This window comes from Rutidosis leptorrhynchoides, chromosome 2 (genome assembly GCF_046630445.1).
Source record: "Rutidosis leptorrhynchoides isolate AG116_Rl617_1_P2 chromosome 2, CSIRO_AGI_Rlap_v1, whole genome shotgun sequence".
Lineage (NCBI taxonomy): Eukaryota > Viridiplantae > Streptophyta > Magnoliopsida > Asterales > Asteraceae > Rutidosis > Rutidosis leptorrhynchoides.
The window spans coordinates 664,903,974-664,917,856 of NC_092334.1; the positions used below are offsets into that span (position 1 = coordinate 664,903,974).

The 13,883-nt window shown below is 34.8% G+C and overlaps 2 protein-coding genes across 2 annotated transcripts; one reads left to right on the forward strand and one right to left on the reverse strand.

Annotated features, from left to right (window-relative positions):
- The first annotated feature begins 276 nt into the window (after window positions 1-276).
- On the forward strand, window positions 277-1,854 carry LOC139893891 (UDP-glycosyltransferase 89B2-like). Its single transcript, XM_071877090.1, has one exon. It carries the CDS (start codon window positions 338-340, stop codon window positions 1,754-1,756), a length of 1,419 nt encoding a protein of 472 aa, XP_071733191.1. The 5' UTR covers window positions 277-337; the 3' UTR covers window positions 1,757-1,854.
- Window positions 1,855-4,310: 2,456 nt separating this feature from the next.
- On the reverse strand, window positions 4,311-6,253 carry LOC139893892 (H/ACA ribonucleoprotein complex subunit 2-like protein). The gene is made up of 4 exons (XM_071877091.1): window positions 6,000-6,253; window positions 5,820-5,889; window positions 4,929-5,034; window positions 4,311-4,662 (listed from the first exon to the last, which is right to left on the reverse strand). The coding sequence occupies exons 1-4, from the start codon at window positions 6,139-6,141 to the stop codon at window positions 4,501-4,503; spliced, it is 480 nt and encodes a 159-aa protein (XP_071733192.1). The 5' UTR covers window positions 6,142-6,253; the 3' UTR covers window positions 4,311-4,500.
- Between the last annotated feature and the right edge of the window lie 7,630 nt (window positions 6,254-13,883).

Genomic DNA, 13,883 nt, shown 5'->3' on the forward strand with positions numbered 1-13,883 from the left:
TTAGTGGTATCATATACATTTTAAAAAGTATTTTCTACATAAAAATTTTAAATTAATGATTTCTCATGACCCCACGGGCTATAAAGTAAACTCGCCAGTTGATAGTTGCCACGTTTGCACTATATCACACCAAAACACCCCATAACGCCAGGCTAGCTCTATTAAAAATGTTCCAAGTTCTTAGTATATTCGAAAAGGCACATGAGAAGAAACAAAGTCATAAACGATGTCTTGACTCCTGAAAACGAAATTCCACCATAAACTATCCAGATCACATATCTAACTTGTTTCATTTTTTTTATATCCGCCTGCAGCAGCATCCACTCAAAAACCAAATATGCCGGTCACCGGAATCAACACCGGCGATCACATCTTGGTGTTCCCATTTCCGGCACAAGGTCACATGCTATCACTTCTTGATCTCACACACCAATTATCGATTCGTGGCGTACAAATCACCATCTTGATTACACCCAAAAACTTGCCTGCTTTAAACTCACTACTTTCCGCCCATCCAACTACCATCACCACCCTCGTCCTCCCTCTGCCGCCGCACCCCGCCATACCTTCCGGTATTGAAAATGCTAAAGACTTACACATTGGTGGTTTTAGTACCATGATGGTAGCTTTAGGTGATCTTTACAACCCTATTAAAGACTGGTTTCAACACCATCCAAATCCACCAGTCGCGATTATATCGGACTTTTTCTTTGGCTGGACCCACCGGCTAGCGGTTGAGCTTGGTATTCGCCGGTACTGTTTTTCGCCGTCCGGTGCATTTGCTCTTTCGATTATATTTTGTTTGTGGAAATACCAACCTAAAAGAGCTGACACACAAAATGAAAATGAAGTGATACAGTTTAGTAAAATTCCGAATTTACCAGAATACCCCTGGTGGCAGTTATCGCCGTTGTATCGATATTTTTCAGAAGGAGATGCGATTTCTGATTTTATGAACGATAGTTTTCGTGGTGATATGGCGAGTTGGGGAATCGTTATAAATTCGTTCATAGATCTTGAACGAGTTTATCTCGAATATTTGAAAATGGAATTGGACCATGACCGCGTGTTTGCAGTTGGGCCCTTACTCCCTCCATGTAATAAAGTCATGGAGAGAGGTGGGTCCTGCTCGAACAACGTATTATCATGGCTTGATATGTGTAATGATAACACCGTGGTATATGTTTGTTTCGGAAGTCTAATAGTGTTGACCAATGGTCAAATGGAAGCGATTGCATTGGGATTAGAGAAAAGTGGGGTCAAGTTTTTATGGTCAGTGAAAGAGCCGACAATTGGACACGTGGCAGGAGATTACGGTAAAGTACCAGGTGGGTTTGAAGATCGTGTGGTTGGAAGGGGTCTTGTTGTTAAAGGGTGGGCTCCACAAGTGGCGATACTAAATCATAAGTCTGTTGGTGCATTTCTGACGCATTGTGGGTGGAATTCGATAATGGAAGCTGTGTCAGCAGAAGTATTGTTGCTGACGTGGCCAATGAGTGCTGACCAGTACTCGAATGCGACTTTGTTACATGAGTTAAAAGTGGGAATGAAAGCGTGTGAGGGAGAGAAGACGGTTCCTGACTCGGGTGAGTTGGCCGAGTTGTTTAGGAAATCAGTGAATGAGGATACACGAGTTGAAAGAGAACGAGCAAAGCAATTTGCGAGGGTGGCTAAAGATACGGTTGGTGAAAATAAGAGTTCAATGAAAGAATTGGACAGATTAGTGGCTGATTTGTCACTTAAAAATAGTTGTTAAAATATTTATCAACAGTCAAGAATGTTTGTACTTTTGTTCGTATGTGTAACAATAACACTTGACCACCATGTAGTATTATTGTGTATGTTCTGTTATGAATTATAGATGGTATAACATAGTGTAATGTGTTCTTGTGTGAATAAGGAGTCATGTCAAACATGATAACAAAGATGGTTACCTGCAGCTGTAGGGCCTCTGATCGAGATCGGATCTCCTTTCTAGCAGCAGGGCCGGCCCTGGGGCTGGGCGGCATGGGCGACCGCCCGGGGCAGCAATTCACAAAGGGCATCAAAATTTCATGTCGAATTCGAGATTTTGTAGCAGGAAGAAAGTGATTTTAAAAGTTAGGGTTTGTGTTTCGGGGAAAAATTGGTTGCAGATCATAAAATGAGGAAGACGTAATATTATAGAAATGTTTCAGTTACTACCCCTACTTAATATATTGTAGTACAACTATAGTCCTCATAAGTTAGAACTTTAACAACCCGTATAAAATTTAATCAAATAACCTGGGGTAGCAAGGTACCTCATAAATTTCAAACACTTTTTAAATGGAATTGAATTACTCCTATTATTAGTTTATATTAGTACTCATAAATTTTATAGTACTAAATTAATCACTCCGCTAGTAAACATGCCGAGAACTCTAGTAACTGAAACTTTATTCTTTTTTTGTTAATTGTTATATCTAATATCTAATATTTATACTCAGCATATCAATAAGTATAAAATGGACATGATTGTGTGATTTAATTAGCTTTTAAACTCATAAAAAAACTATTGAGTTGAGATATTATAAAAATTTAGAGGGCATATTTTCTTATCTCGCCCAGGGCATCTAAAACCCGCGGACCGGCCCTGCTAGCAGGACGTGCGTTTCCAAAAATATAATCCATTAATATGGCCAATAGTGGCTGTCGTTTACGGTGCGTTAAAAGGACATGTACGGGTTTGACATCATTATGAGCATATGGAGTTTCAATATTATGCATATGCTGAAGTCCTGCACAAAGCTGCATTTTTATAATTCAGTATGGACAGGCTGAGCATAAAAACGAGTTTAATAACATCGTAACAAATTGTCCTTAGATTGAAAACACATAAAAAAAATTCCCATACTGAATTGTTAGGATAGAGTATACCCCGAACCGGCCTATTCACTAGTAATAATTAGATTGAAATAGCAACCTCAAACAGAAAAGTAACATGTTTTTGTGAATATGGATGTTTGATTACCTGGCGGAGATTTTGGAGAACATCAGAGGTAGAAATGACCTCGTTCTTCGCTTTCATTGTTTTTGCATTGTCCAGTAACGTCCCATCCAAATGGACTGGAAACAACAGGTACGCTTCTGTTTGTAGTTTAGAATCCGGGTATATAGAGCAAAGAGAATTTTATCGATTGGTTCAACATAATCAAATCCTATCAATATACTGATTTTTTCACTACAATTTTATAACGAAATAAACCACTAGTCGTTGGGGTCCTGATGTCCTTACAAGTGGTTCACCGAAAGTGTATCGTGTAATGGCCGGGGAAAGGATCGGAAACAGTCACGAGATAATCCGGTTAGACCGCGTACATCTAACCGGATACTTTTCTGTTTTGCTTCGAATTTGTTTGTTCACTTGCACAAACAGCAGTGAATGATTATGAAATATTTCCTAAAATGACAAATTTATAGTAATTCTATACTTTAAAATCTGATATATTATCATCAATTTGGAATGTACCTTCACGGATATAATAGAATGATCAAGCAATCGAAGAAGATTCGGGTGATTAAATAATGACGAGATCCGAATCTCCCCTTTCACAAACTGCAACTGTCATTCGTATGAATCAACACTTTCTCCATAGCATAAGTTCCATCATCTACATATCAAACACCTACTCCCCTATTAATCAAAATTTAATAAAAAAAACTGAAGTCTTATTAAGAAACCCGATTTAGAGTGTTACTACTATTACTTAGTTAATCCGATTAGGATCTGGTAAAGAGTCAAACTAGTACTATATAAATTAGTTAACAACTAACAAAAAAAACTAATTAAGATATTGAAAATACTAGTATCAACTAAGGTCTCAAAAGTCGCTCGTTTGGAGTCGATCGAGACCTTGCAGGGACTAAGCAGTAAAGTCAGAGGCTTGTCGGTAGCTAGACGGGCGTTGACACTTTGTATTTGACCTTGACAGAAAAATTAACATTGATCTAATAATTCAAACCTAACCGACTAAATTGGGCTTTTGAAAACTTTGACCGAATAGTTCTGCTGCCAAGAGTCAGACTACTTCAAAATCCCCCTACTAGTCTAGTCGGGCTACCTTTACAACCATGCTATCAAGATTACAAATATAGTTGATTGGTTTGCTTCTCACATAATTGACCACTGAGACATTGTTTGAGTGGTATACGAGGGAGAGCGGTCACACTCCCCACTCCCCTATGTATGCAAAATACACAGGAATCACATGTATGTTGAACTTTATGTAGTGTTAAGTAGTTTCTTTGTATACAAATCACCTATATATCTACTACATACATAATCCACTCATTATGTAGTAAATGTGGCAACAGCTAAGTAGAGGTGTTGCTAGCTAAACACAGATAAAAGTACATGGTTGGATTAAATAAAGTTAGAAGATGGTAGCAATATAGGATCAAATTTAAACAACTGATCCTAATACTAATAGATCGAAGTACATGGTCTGGATCAAATACAGATAATACAAGCAATTGTGTTCAAAACATAGAAGCAGCAAGTGAAGTAATTTCCTTAGCAACTTCTTCATATTCGGTTTTCAGTTTTTTCTGAACTTCCTCATCAAGTTCTCCTTTTGTTGGCTTCGGAAGAACCAGAACACAACATGTCGGCCTCTTGGTAGCACCTGCATTTGCAAGATCCTACAACAAACATTTTAGTCATCGTTAGTCTGCAACAAGTTTCACGTAAAAGGAACATACTTTTAATTAAATTTCGTGGAGACTTCGAAATCAACTTGTAACGTTCATAACATTGTAACAAGATCTTGATTTGTTTAAACACTTCTAGCATACACTCTTATACATTAATTAAATAAAATGAATGATTCCCAATATAAAAATTGAGAGAAAACATATTTTGTCCAAATGAGCACAACAAACTTGATAAAGTAGACGTGCAAACTTACTTCTTTTGACGCAACATAAACATATGGTATTTCTGCCTCTTCACATAAAATCGGAACATGAGTTATCACATCAATTGGAGTAATGTTACCAGCAATGACGCACACTCTGCATTCACAAAAAACAAATAATCATATCAGCAACATGTTCATTTTTCGCCCCGTGAACATTTTAACGTTCCGGCCTCTATTAACCAATATACAAGTCTAAATAGCATATAAAATTAAGGCTGCATTCTCGAGATTTTTTTTGAATGGCAAGGAAAGGAAACATATGGGTTAAAAAATAATAGTGATTCTCGAGTTTTTATTTTAAGCGGAAAGGAAAGGATAATAGATGATTAAGAACGATAGTAAATTAACTTTTTGTTAACAACACTCTCCGCTCAAATTTGGGCGGATTGGGAAGGATAGTAAATCACTCTGTTCCCCTTTCTTCCCCATTCTTTTCAGCTCAAAACAAAACTCGAGAATACAGCGCACTTTGACTTCAATCACAAGACACAATTCTTGATTATAGTATAAATCACATAAGATGATTATAGACCCGACTTGTCAAATTTTACTCGGCCAAAGTTGTCGTATTACAATTTAATCAATCAAAGTCATTTATTAGTTCAGAGTCAGATTTATTAGGTCAAAATCGGTAAAAAAAAAAAAGTCAAAGTTGGTCACTTCCACTAGTCCGATTAGCGACTTTTACAACCTTGATAATTATAGATGTGATTAGAGTCGATCTACACAATCCCTTTTTAGTCTGATGATTTACATGAGTTATTTGGTTCTCAAAGATTTTGACTAGTCTGAACGAACCAAACCCTAATATTAAAAACTCATTAATTTACATGAATTCAAAATCAGATACTGTTCAATTTAAACATCAATAAAGCATACCCTTTATTACCGCGCCTGATACTCTTCACAACCTCCTTAACTCCTCTCTTTAAGCACTTGTGTTCAGCAGCTATTGTTTAAAATATTATAATTAAAAAAAACGTAAAAAACTTTTTAAAAAAAAAAAAAAAAAAAAAAGCAAAAACATTTGAGTGACACACAGAATAATAAAAATGAAACCTTTGCGAACGAGTTTAAGGGTGCGTTTGGAAAGCTTTTTGCCAGCAAGCGGTTTAGCAATTGGGCTTAAACCCAATAATTTCTTTTTTTCTTTCTCCTTCTTCATTGCTGATTTCTCTATTTCACTATCACTTCCTCCCATTTCTTTTTTATTTTACGAAAATAAAGTAGATTAACAAGGGAAAGAAATGAGAGGCAATTGAATTAGGGTTTATTGTTGGTGTGTTTGATTGATTTTAATTTTAGGGTTTAAACAGTTCGCCGTAGAAGACTAGAAGAGGGGAATGAAATTTGTTGTCGCGTGAGTTGCACGTGATTGTTTTTAGCCTAATTATTGGGCCTTGTCCAGTTTATCACTGATTGTATGTAAATAGTGTATAGTCAGCTTATTTATTTGCTTTAATATATATATATATATATATATATATATATATATATATATATATATATATATATATATATATATATATATATATTTTTTTTTTTTTTTTTTTTTTTTTTTTTTTTTAGAGAAAGGAGTATTACACTTGGTGATGATTTGCATTAAAATGTTATATTATATGAATCTTTGATTGTCTATAGATAAAAAAACAGTTGTGTAAAAATTACCCCCATTACATTTGAATGGCCGTATTTACTATAACCTCATACATTTCTCTGCCATTATGTCAATTTAACACTTAAATGAATGTTAACAATTCACTGATACAAAATGTCTATAAACAAGTTAACAAAAACTAATTCAAACACATATCATTTCAAGAAAGGGTTGAGTTCATGAGTTCGAGCCTCGCTCAGTTTACCCTCTTAATTAATTTACTTGAAATATGGAGCTCTAGATTGACCTTAAGGGGGTTTTCTCCCGGATTCAATCAGGATTCAAACCTGGTCAGCCTGTCCTTGGGATGGTTTAAGGATCGGGTTCTTGCAATTCGATTCAGGTTTTCTTCCGAAAGTGCGTGTGTGTGTGTGGCAAATGATTGCGGAGGTGGTCAATACCCTCTGGGTGATGCCGGCAACTTGTATTTCAAAAAAAACAAAAAAAATCAAGAAAGTACAATAAGAAACAAATCTTAAAATTTCAAATGTCAACAACAAGGTGTTTACGTATTGGTAGTGACGTTACTTATCATAAGGGATGTCTTCGCCGTGGGATTTGCTCCTGAGGGGCGGTAGGACCGTAATGTTCGTCCCAAGAAATGATCATATGGGTGAGTTCCGACATGGCGTTCAAACCCCATCAATGAATTCTAACTGCCGTTCAAAAACAAAAATTCAATGTCCAAATCTCCAAACTGAACCTAGCAAAATTACATTTCTAATTATGCGACCAACAAAATGCATCGTTAATTTGTATGATACGTTACTGTCGCATCATCATTAAATTAAACATCACAAGATATAACATCTTCCAAAATCGCAAGTGAATAAAAATTATACTGTACTATATGAGGTTGGTTGGTGGTGGTGGAGTGGTGTTGTTGGTGGCGGGAAGTATGGTGGTTGTGGTGGTAGAAGGTGTGTTGAGGTAGACACTGTAATTCATAAATGGTGAGCATGAAAAGACTAAAATGCTCATGTAAGGCAAAAAGACTAAATTTCTCTAGTGAATAGTAAGAATTTCATGGTAATTAGTATGTATATGTATAAATAGATAATAGATAATGGCACATAAGATACATTTATTCTCCCACGTTGGCCACCCAGGAGATGAGTATGTTAATGCAAACCTCTCCTCAATATACCTGGCAAACGGGTCGAGATGGGTCGAGTTGGGTCAAAGATCAAATGGGTTTGGGTCGGAACGGGTCATGGGTCGAAATGGGTCAGAATTAAAATGGGTCGAACGGGTCGGGTCGAGACCCGGGTCGGGTCGAGACCCGGGTCGGTTGGGTCGGGCTAGTAAAATTGTTCTTAATTGTATTTTTGATGTCACTTCCGAACACGCGCCTTTTTAGGACACCGTTTTTTATGTATTTTTTGGACCCCGTTTTTTGAACCCGTTTTTGTAAAAACACACGCCGAAAACGCACCTCAAAAAAGGCGCGTCGAAAACAAACGTAAAGAATGGGCGTCGAAAAACGTGCGCCCAATTCGCAAGCCGAAAACGCGCCTCGAAACGGGGCGTCGAAAACGCGTGCCGAAATCGGGCGTCGAAAACACGTGTCGAAACCGGGATCCGAAACCAAGCGTCGAAAACGGGCGCCGAAAATGCGGGTCGAAAGCGGGTTCCGAAACGGACGCGCCGAAAACGGGCGCCGAAACCGAGTGCTGAAACCGGGCGCCGAAAACGGGGGCCTGAAAACGGGCGCGAAACCGGGTTCCGAAACAGGGGCCGAAAACGGGGGCCGAAACTTGGGGCTGATAATCGAGGGCCTAAAACCAGAGGCCGAAAACGGGGTGCCGAAACCGGGCGTCGAAAACGGGGTCCAAAAACGAAGGCCGAAACTGTAGTGACCCGAACTTTTCCATGTTTATATATATTAATTGAGATTGATATTTACATGATTAAATGTTTCGAACATGTTAAGCAATCAAACTTGTTAAGACTTGATTAATTGAAATATGTTTCATATAGACAATTGACCACCCAAGTTGACCGGCGATTCACGAACGTTAAAACTTGTAAAAACGACATGACGATATATATATGGATATACATATGGTTAACATGAGATTATGATAAGTAAGTATCTCCATAAGTATATTAACAATGAGTTATATACATATAAACAAGACTACTAACTTAAGGATTTCGAAACGAGACATATATGTAACGATTATCGTTGTAACGACATTTAAATGTATATATATATCATATTAAGATATATTAATATATCATAATATCATGATAATATAATAATTTAACATCTCATTAGATATAATAAACAATGGGTTAACGACATTAATTGAGATCGTTAACTTAAAGGTTTCAAAACAACACTTACATGTAACGACTAACGATGACTTAACGACTCAGTTAAAATGTATATACATGTAGTGTATTTAGATGTATTAAAATACTTTTGGAAGACTTCAAGACATATATCAAAACACTCATACTTAACGAAAATGGTTACAGTTACTTTTCCATTCTTTTCTTTCATCAAGAATTCTAGTCGTATTCTTACCCGTATTATACACAGCTTCAAAACGTACTTACTATGAGTATATACCAATAGGAACTAGCATGGGATTCCACTCTTGATTATGTCATGTATGACTAATCAATTTTAACTTCTACCATGAGCTAGTCAACTAATTAGAACTCCTTTTAACTCCACTCACCACTCACCAATTACCACTCATCATTCACTCCATTTCACTTCCAATTCTCTTTCTAATTCTCTCTCAACACACACACACTATTATGAACGTATTTTTTCAGTAGTTAATCATCATCTTCATCAAAAATCACTTCAAGAATCAAGCTATAATCATCATAGGAAGAACACTTCAAGAACACTTCAAAAATCCCTTCAAGTTTACTAATTTACTTCCAAGCTTTCTAATCCATTCCAAGTAATCATCTAAGATCAAGAAACTTTTGTTATATACAGTAGGTTATCTTTCTTATTCAAGGTAATATTCATATTCAAACTTTGATTCAATTTCTATAACTATAAACTATCTTAATTCGAGTAAAAATCTTACTTGAACTTGTTTTTGTGTCATGATCCTACTTCAAGAACTTTCAAGCCATCCAAGATCCTTTGAAGCTAGATCATTTCTTGTCACTTCCAGTAGGTTTACCTACTAAACTTGAGGTAGTAATGATGTTCATAACATCATTCGATTCATATATATAAAACTATCTTATTCGAAGGTTTAAACTCGTAATCATTAGAACATAGTTTAGTTAATTCTAAACTTGTTCGCAAACAAAAGTTAATCCTTCTAACTTGACTTTTAAAATTAACTACACACATGTTCTATATCTATATGATATGCTAACTTAATGATTTAAAACCTGGAAACACGAAAAACACCGTAAAACCGGATTTACGCCGTCGTAGTAACACCGCGGGCTGTTTTGGGTTAGTTAATTAAAAACTATGATAAACTTTGATTTAAAAGTTGTTATTCTGAGAAAATGATTTTTATTATGAACATGAAACTATATCCAAAAATTATGGTTAAACTCAAAGTGGAAGTATGTTTTCTAAAATGGTCATCTAGACGTCGTTCTTTCGACTGAAATGACTACCTTTACAAAAACGACTTGTAACTTATTTTTCCGACTATAAACTGAAATGTCCCGTTCTTATTGATTAAAAACTTTCCATATTAATTGATTTCGTTGCGAGGTTTTGACCTCTATATGAGACGTTTTTCAAAGACTGCATTCATTTTAAAACAAACCATAACCTTTATTTCATCAATAAAGGTTTAAAAAGCTTTACGTAGATTATCAAATAATGATAATCTAAAATATCCTGTTTACACATGACCATTACATAATAGTTTACAATACAAATATGTTACAACAAAATAAGTTTCTTGAATGCAGTTTTTACACAATATCATACAAACATGGACTCCAAATCTCGTCCTTATTTAAGTATGCAACAGCGGAAGCTCTTAGTAATCACCTGAGAATAAACATGCTTAAAACGTCAACAAAAATGTTGGTGAGTTATAGGTTTAACCTATATATATCAAATCATAATAATAGACCACAAGATTTCATATTTCAATACACATCCCATACATAGAGATAAAAGTCATTCATATGGTGAACACCTGGTAACCGACATTAACAAGATGCATATATAAGAATATCCCCATCATTCCGGGACACCCTTCGGATATGATATAAATTTCGAAGTACTAAAGCATCCAGTACTTTGGATGGGGCTTGTTGGGCCCGATAGATCTATCTTTAGGATTCGCGTCAATTAAGGTGTCTGTTCCCTAATTCTTAGATTACCAGACTTAATAAAAAGGGGCATATTCGATTTCGATAATTCAACCATAGAATGTAGTTTCACGTACTTGTGTCTATTTTGTAAATCATTTATAAAACCTGCATGTATTCTCATCCCAAAAATATTAGATTTTAAAAGTGGGACTATAACTCACTTTCACAGATTTTTACTTCGTCGGGAAGTAAGACTTGGCCACTGGTTGATTCACGAACCTATAACAATATATACATATATATCAAAGTATGTTCAAAATATATTTACAACACTTTTAATATATTTTGATGTTTTAAGTTTATTAAGTCAGCTGTCCTCGTTAGTAACCTACAACTAGTTGTCCACAGTTAGATGTACAGAAATAAATCGATAAATATTATCTTGAATCAATCCACGACCCAGTGTATACGTATCTCATTATTGATCACAACTCAAACTATATATATTTTGGAATCAACCTCAACCCTGTATAGCTAACTCCAACATTCACATATAGAGTGTCTATGGTTGTTCCGAAATATATATAGATGTGTCGACATGATAGGTCGAAACATTGTATACGTGTCTATGGTATCTCAAGATTACATAATATACAATACAAGTTGATTAAGTTATGGTTGGAATAGATTTGTTACCAATTTTCACGTAGCTAAAATGAGAAAAATTATCCAATCTTGTTTTACCCATAACTTCTTCATTTTAAATCCGTTTTGAGTGAATCAAATTGCTATGGTTTCATATTGAACTCTATTTTATGAATCTAAACAGAAAAAGTATAGGTTTATAGTCGGAAAAATAAGTTACAAGTCGTTTTTGTAAAGGTAGTCATTTCAGTCGAAAGAACGACGTCTAGATGACCATTTTAGAAAACATACTTCCACTTTGAGTTTAACCATAATTTTTGGATATAGTTTCATGTTCATAATAAAAATCATTTTCTCAGAATAACAACTTTTAAATCAAAGTTTATCATAGTTTTTAATTAACTAACCCAAAACAGCCCGCGGTGTTACTACGACGGCGTAAATCCGGTTTTACGGTATTTTTCGTGTTTCCAGGTTTTAAATCATTAAGTTAGCATATCATATAGATATAGAACATGTGTTTAGTTGATTTTAAAAGTCAAGTTAGAAGGATTAACTTTTGTTTGCGAACAAGTTTAGAATTAACTAAACTATGTTCTAGTGATTACAAGTTTAAACCTTCGAATAAGATAGCTTTATATGTATGAATCGAATGATGTTATGAACATCATTACTACCTTAAGTTCCTTGGATAAACCTACTGGAAAAGATAAAAATGGATCTAGCTTCAACGGATCCTTGGATGGCTCGAAGTTCTTGAAGCAGAATCATGACACGAAAACAAGTTCAAGTAAGATCATCACTTGAAATAAGATTGTTATAGTTATAGAAATTGAACCAAAGTTTGAATATGATTATTACCTTGTATTAGAATGATAACCTACTGTAAGAAACAAAGATTTCTTGAGGTTGGATGATCACCTTACAAGATTGGAAGTGAGCTAGCAAACTTGAAAGTATTCTAGATTTTATGTAACTAGAACTTGTAAAATATATGAAGAACACTTAGAACTTGAAGATAGAACTTGAGAGAGATCAATTAGATGAAGAAAATTGAAGAATGAAAGTGTTTGTAGGTGTTTTTGGTCGTTGGTGTATGGATTAGATATAAAGGATATGTAATTTTGTTTTCATGTAAATAAGTCATGAATGATTACTCATATTTTTGTAATTTTATGAGATATTTCATGCTAGTTGCCAAATGATGGTTCCCACATGTGTTAGGTGACTCACATGGGCTGCTAAGAGCTGATCATTGGAGTGTATATACTAATAGTACATACATCTAAAAGCTGTGTATTGTACGAGTACGAATACGGGTGCATACGAGTAGAATTGTTGATGAAACTGAACGAGGATGTAATTGTAAGCATTTTTGTTAAGTAGAAGTATTTTGATAAGTGTCTTGAAGTCTTTCAAAAGTGTATGAATACATATTAAAACACTACATGTATATACATTTTAACTGAGTCGTTAAGTCATCGTTAGTCGTTACACGTAAATGTTGTTTTGAAACCTTTAGGTTAACGATCTTATTGAATGTTGTTAACCCATTGTTTATTATAACAAATGAGATGTTAAATTATTATATTATCATGATATTATGATATATAATATATCTTAGTATGATGTATATGCAGTTAAATGTCGTTACAACGATAATCGTTACATATATGTCTCGTTTCGAAATCATTAAGTTAGTAGTCTTATTTTTACATATGTATTTCATTGTTAATACACTTAATAATATATTTACTTATCATTTAACATAATTAACCAAGTGTATCAATATCTTAATATGATTCATATGTACCTAGTAAGACGTTGTTATAACGATAATCGTTATATATATCGTTTTCGAGTTTCTTAAATTAATAGTCTCATTTTTATGTATATAACTCATTGTTAAAATACCTAATGAGATACATACTTATAATAAAAACATGTTAACTATATATATAACCATATATATGTCATCGTGTAGTTTTTACAAGTTTTAACGTTCGTGAATCACCGGTCAGCTTGGGTGGTCAATCGTCTATATGAAACATATTTCAATTAATCAAGTCTTAACAAGTTTGATTGCTTAACATGTTGGAAACATTTAATCATGTAAATATCAATCTCAATTAATATATATAAACATGGAAAAGTTCGGGTCACTACAGTACCTACCCGTTAAATAAATTTCGTCCCGAAATTTTAAGCTGTTGAAGGTGTTGACGAATCTTCTGGAAATAGATGCGGGTATTTCTTCTTCATCTGATCTTCACGCTCCCAGGTGAACTCGGGTCCTCTACGAGCATTCCATCGAACCTTAACAATTGGTATCTTGTTTTGCTTAAGTCTTTTAACCTCACGATCCATTATTTCGACGG

Excerpts from the sequence above, each read along its gene's own strand:
- LOC139893891 (XM_071877090.1), top strand. The coding sequence starts at position 338 with ATGCCGGTCACCGGAATCAACACCGGCGATCACATCTTGGTGTTCCCA.
- LOC139893892 (XM_071877091.1), bottom strand. The coding sequence starts at position 6,141 with ATGGGAGGAAGTGATAGTGAAATAGAGAAATCAGCAATGAAGAAGGAG. Across the intron at positions 5,890-5,999 it reads CCTTAAACTCGTTCGCAAAG|CTGCTGAACACAAGTGCTTA; the intron begins GTTTCATTTTTA and ends TTTAAACAATAG. Across the intron at positions 5,035-5,819 it reads ATCAGGCGCGGTAATAAAGG|AGTGTGCGTCATTGCTGGTA; the intron begins GTATGCTTTATT and ends TTGTGAATGCAG.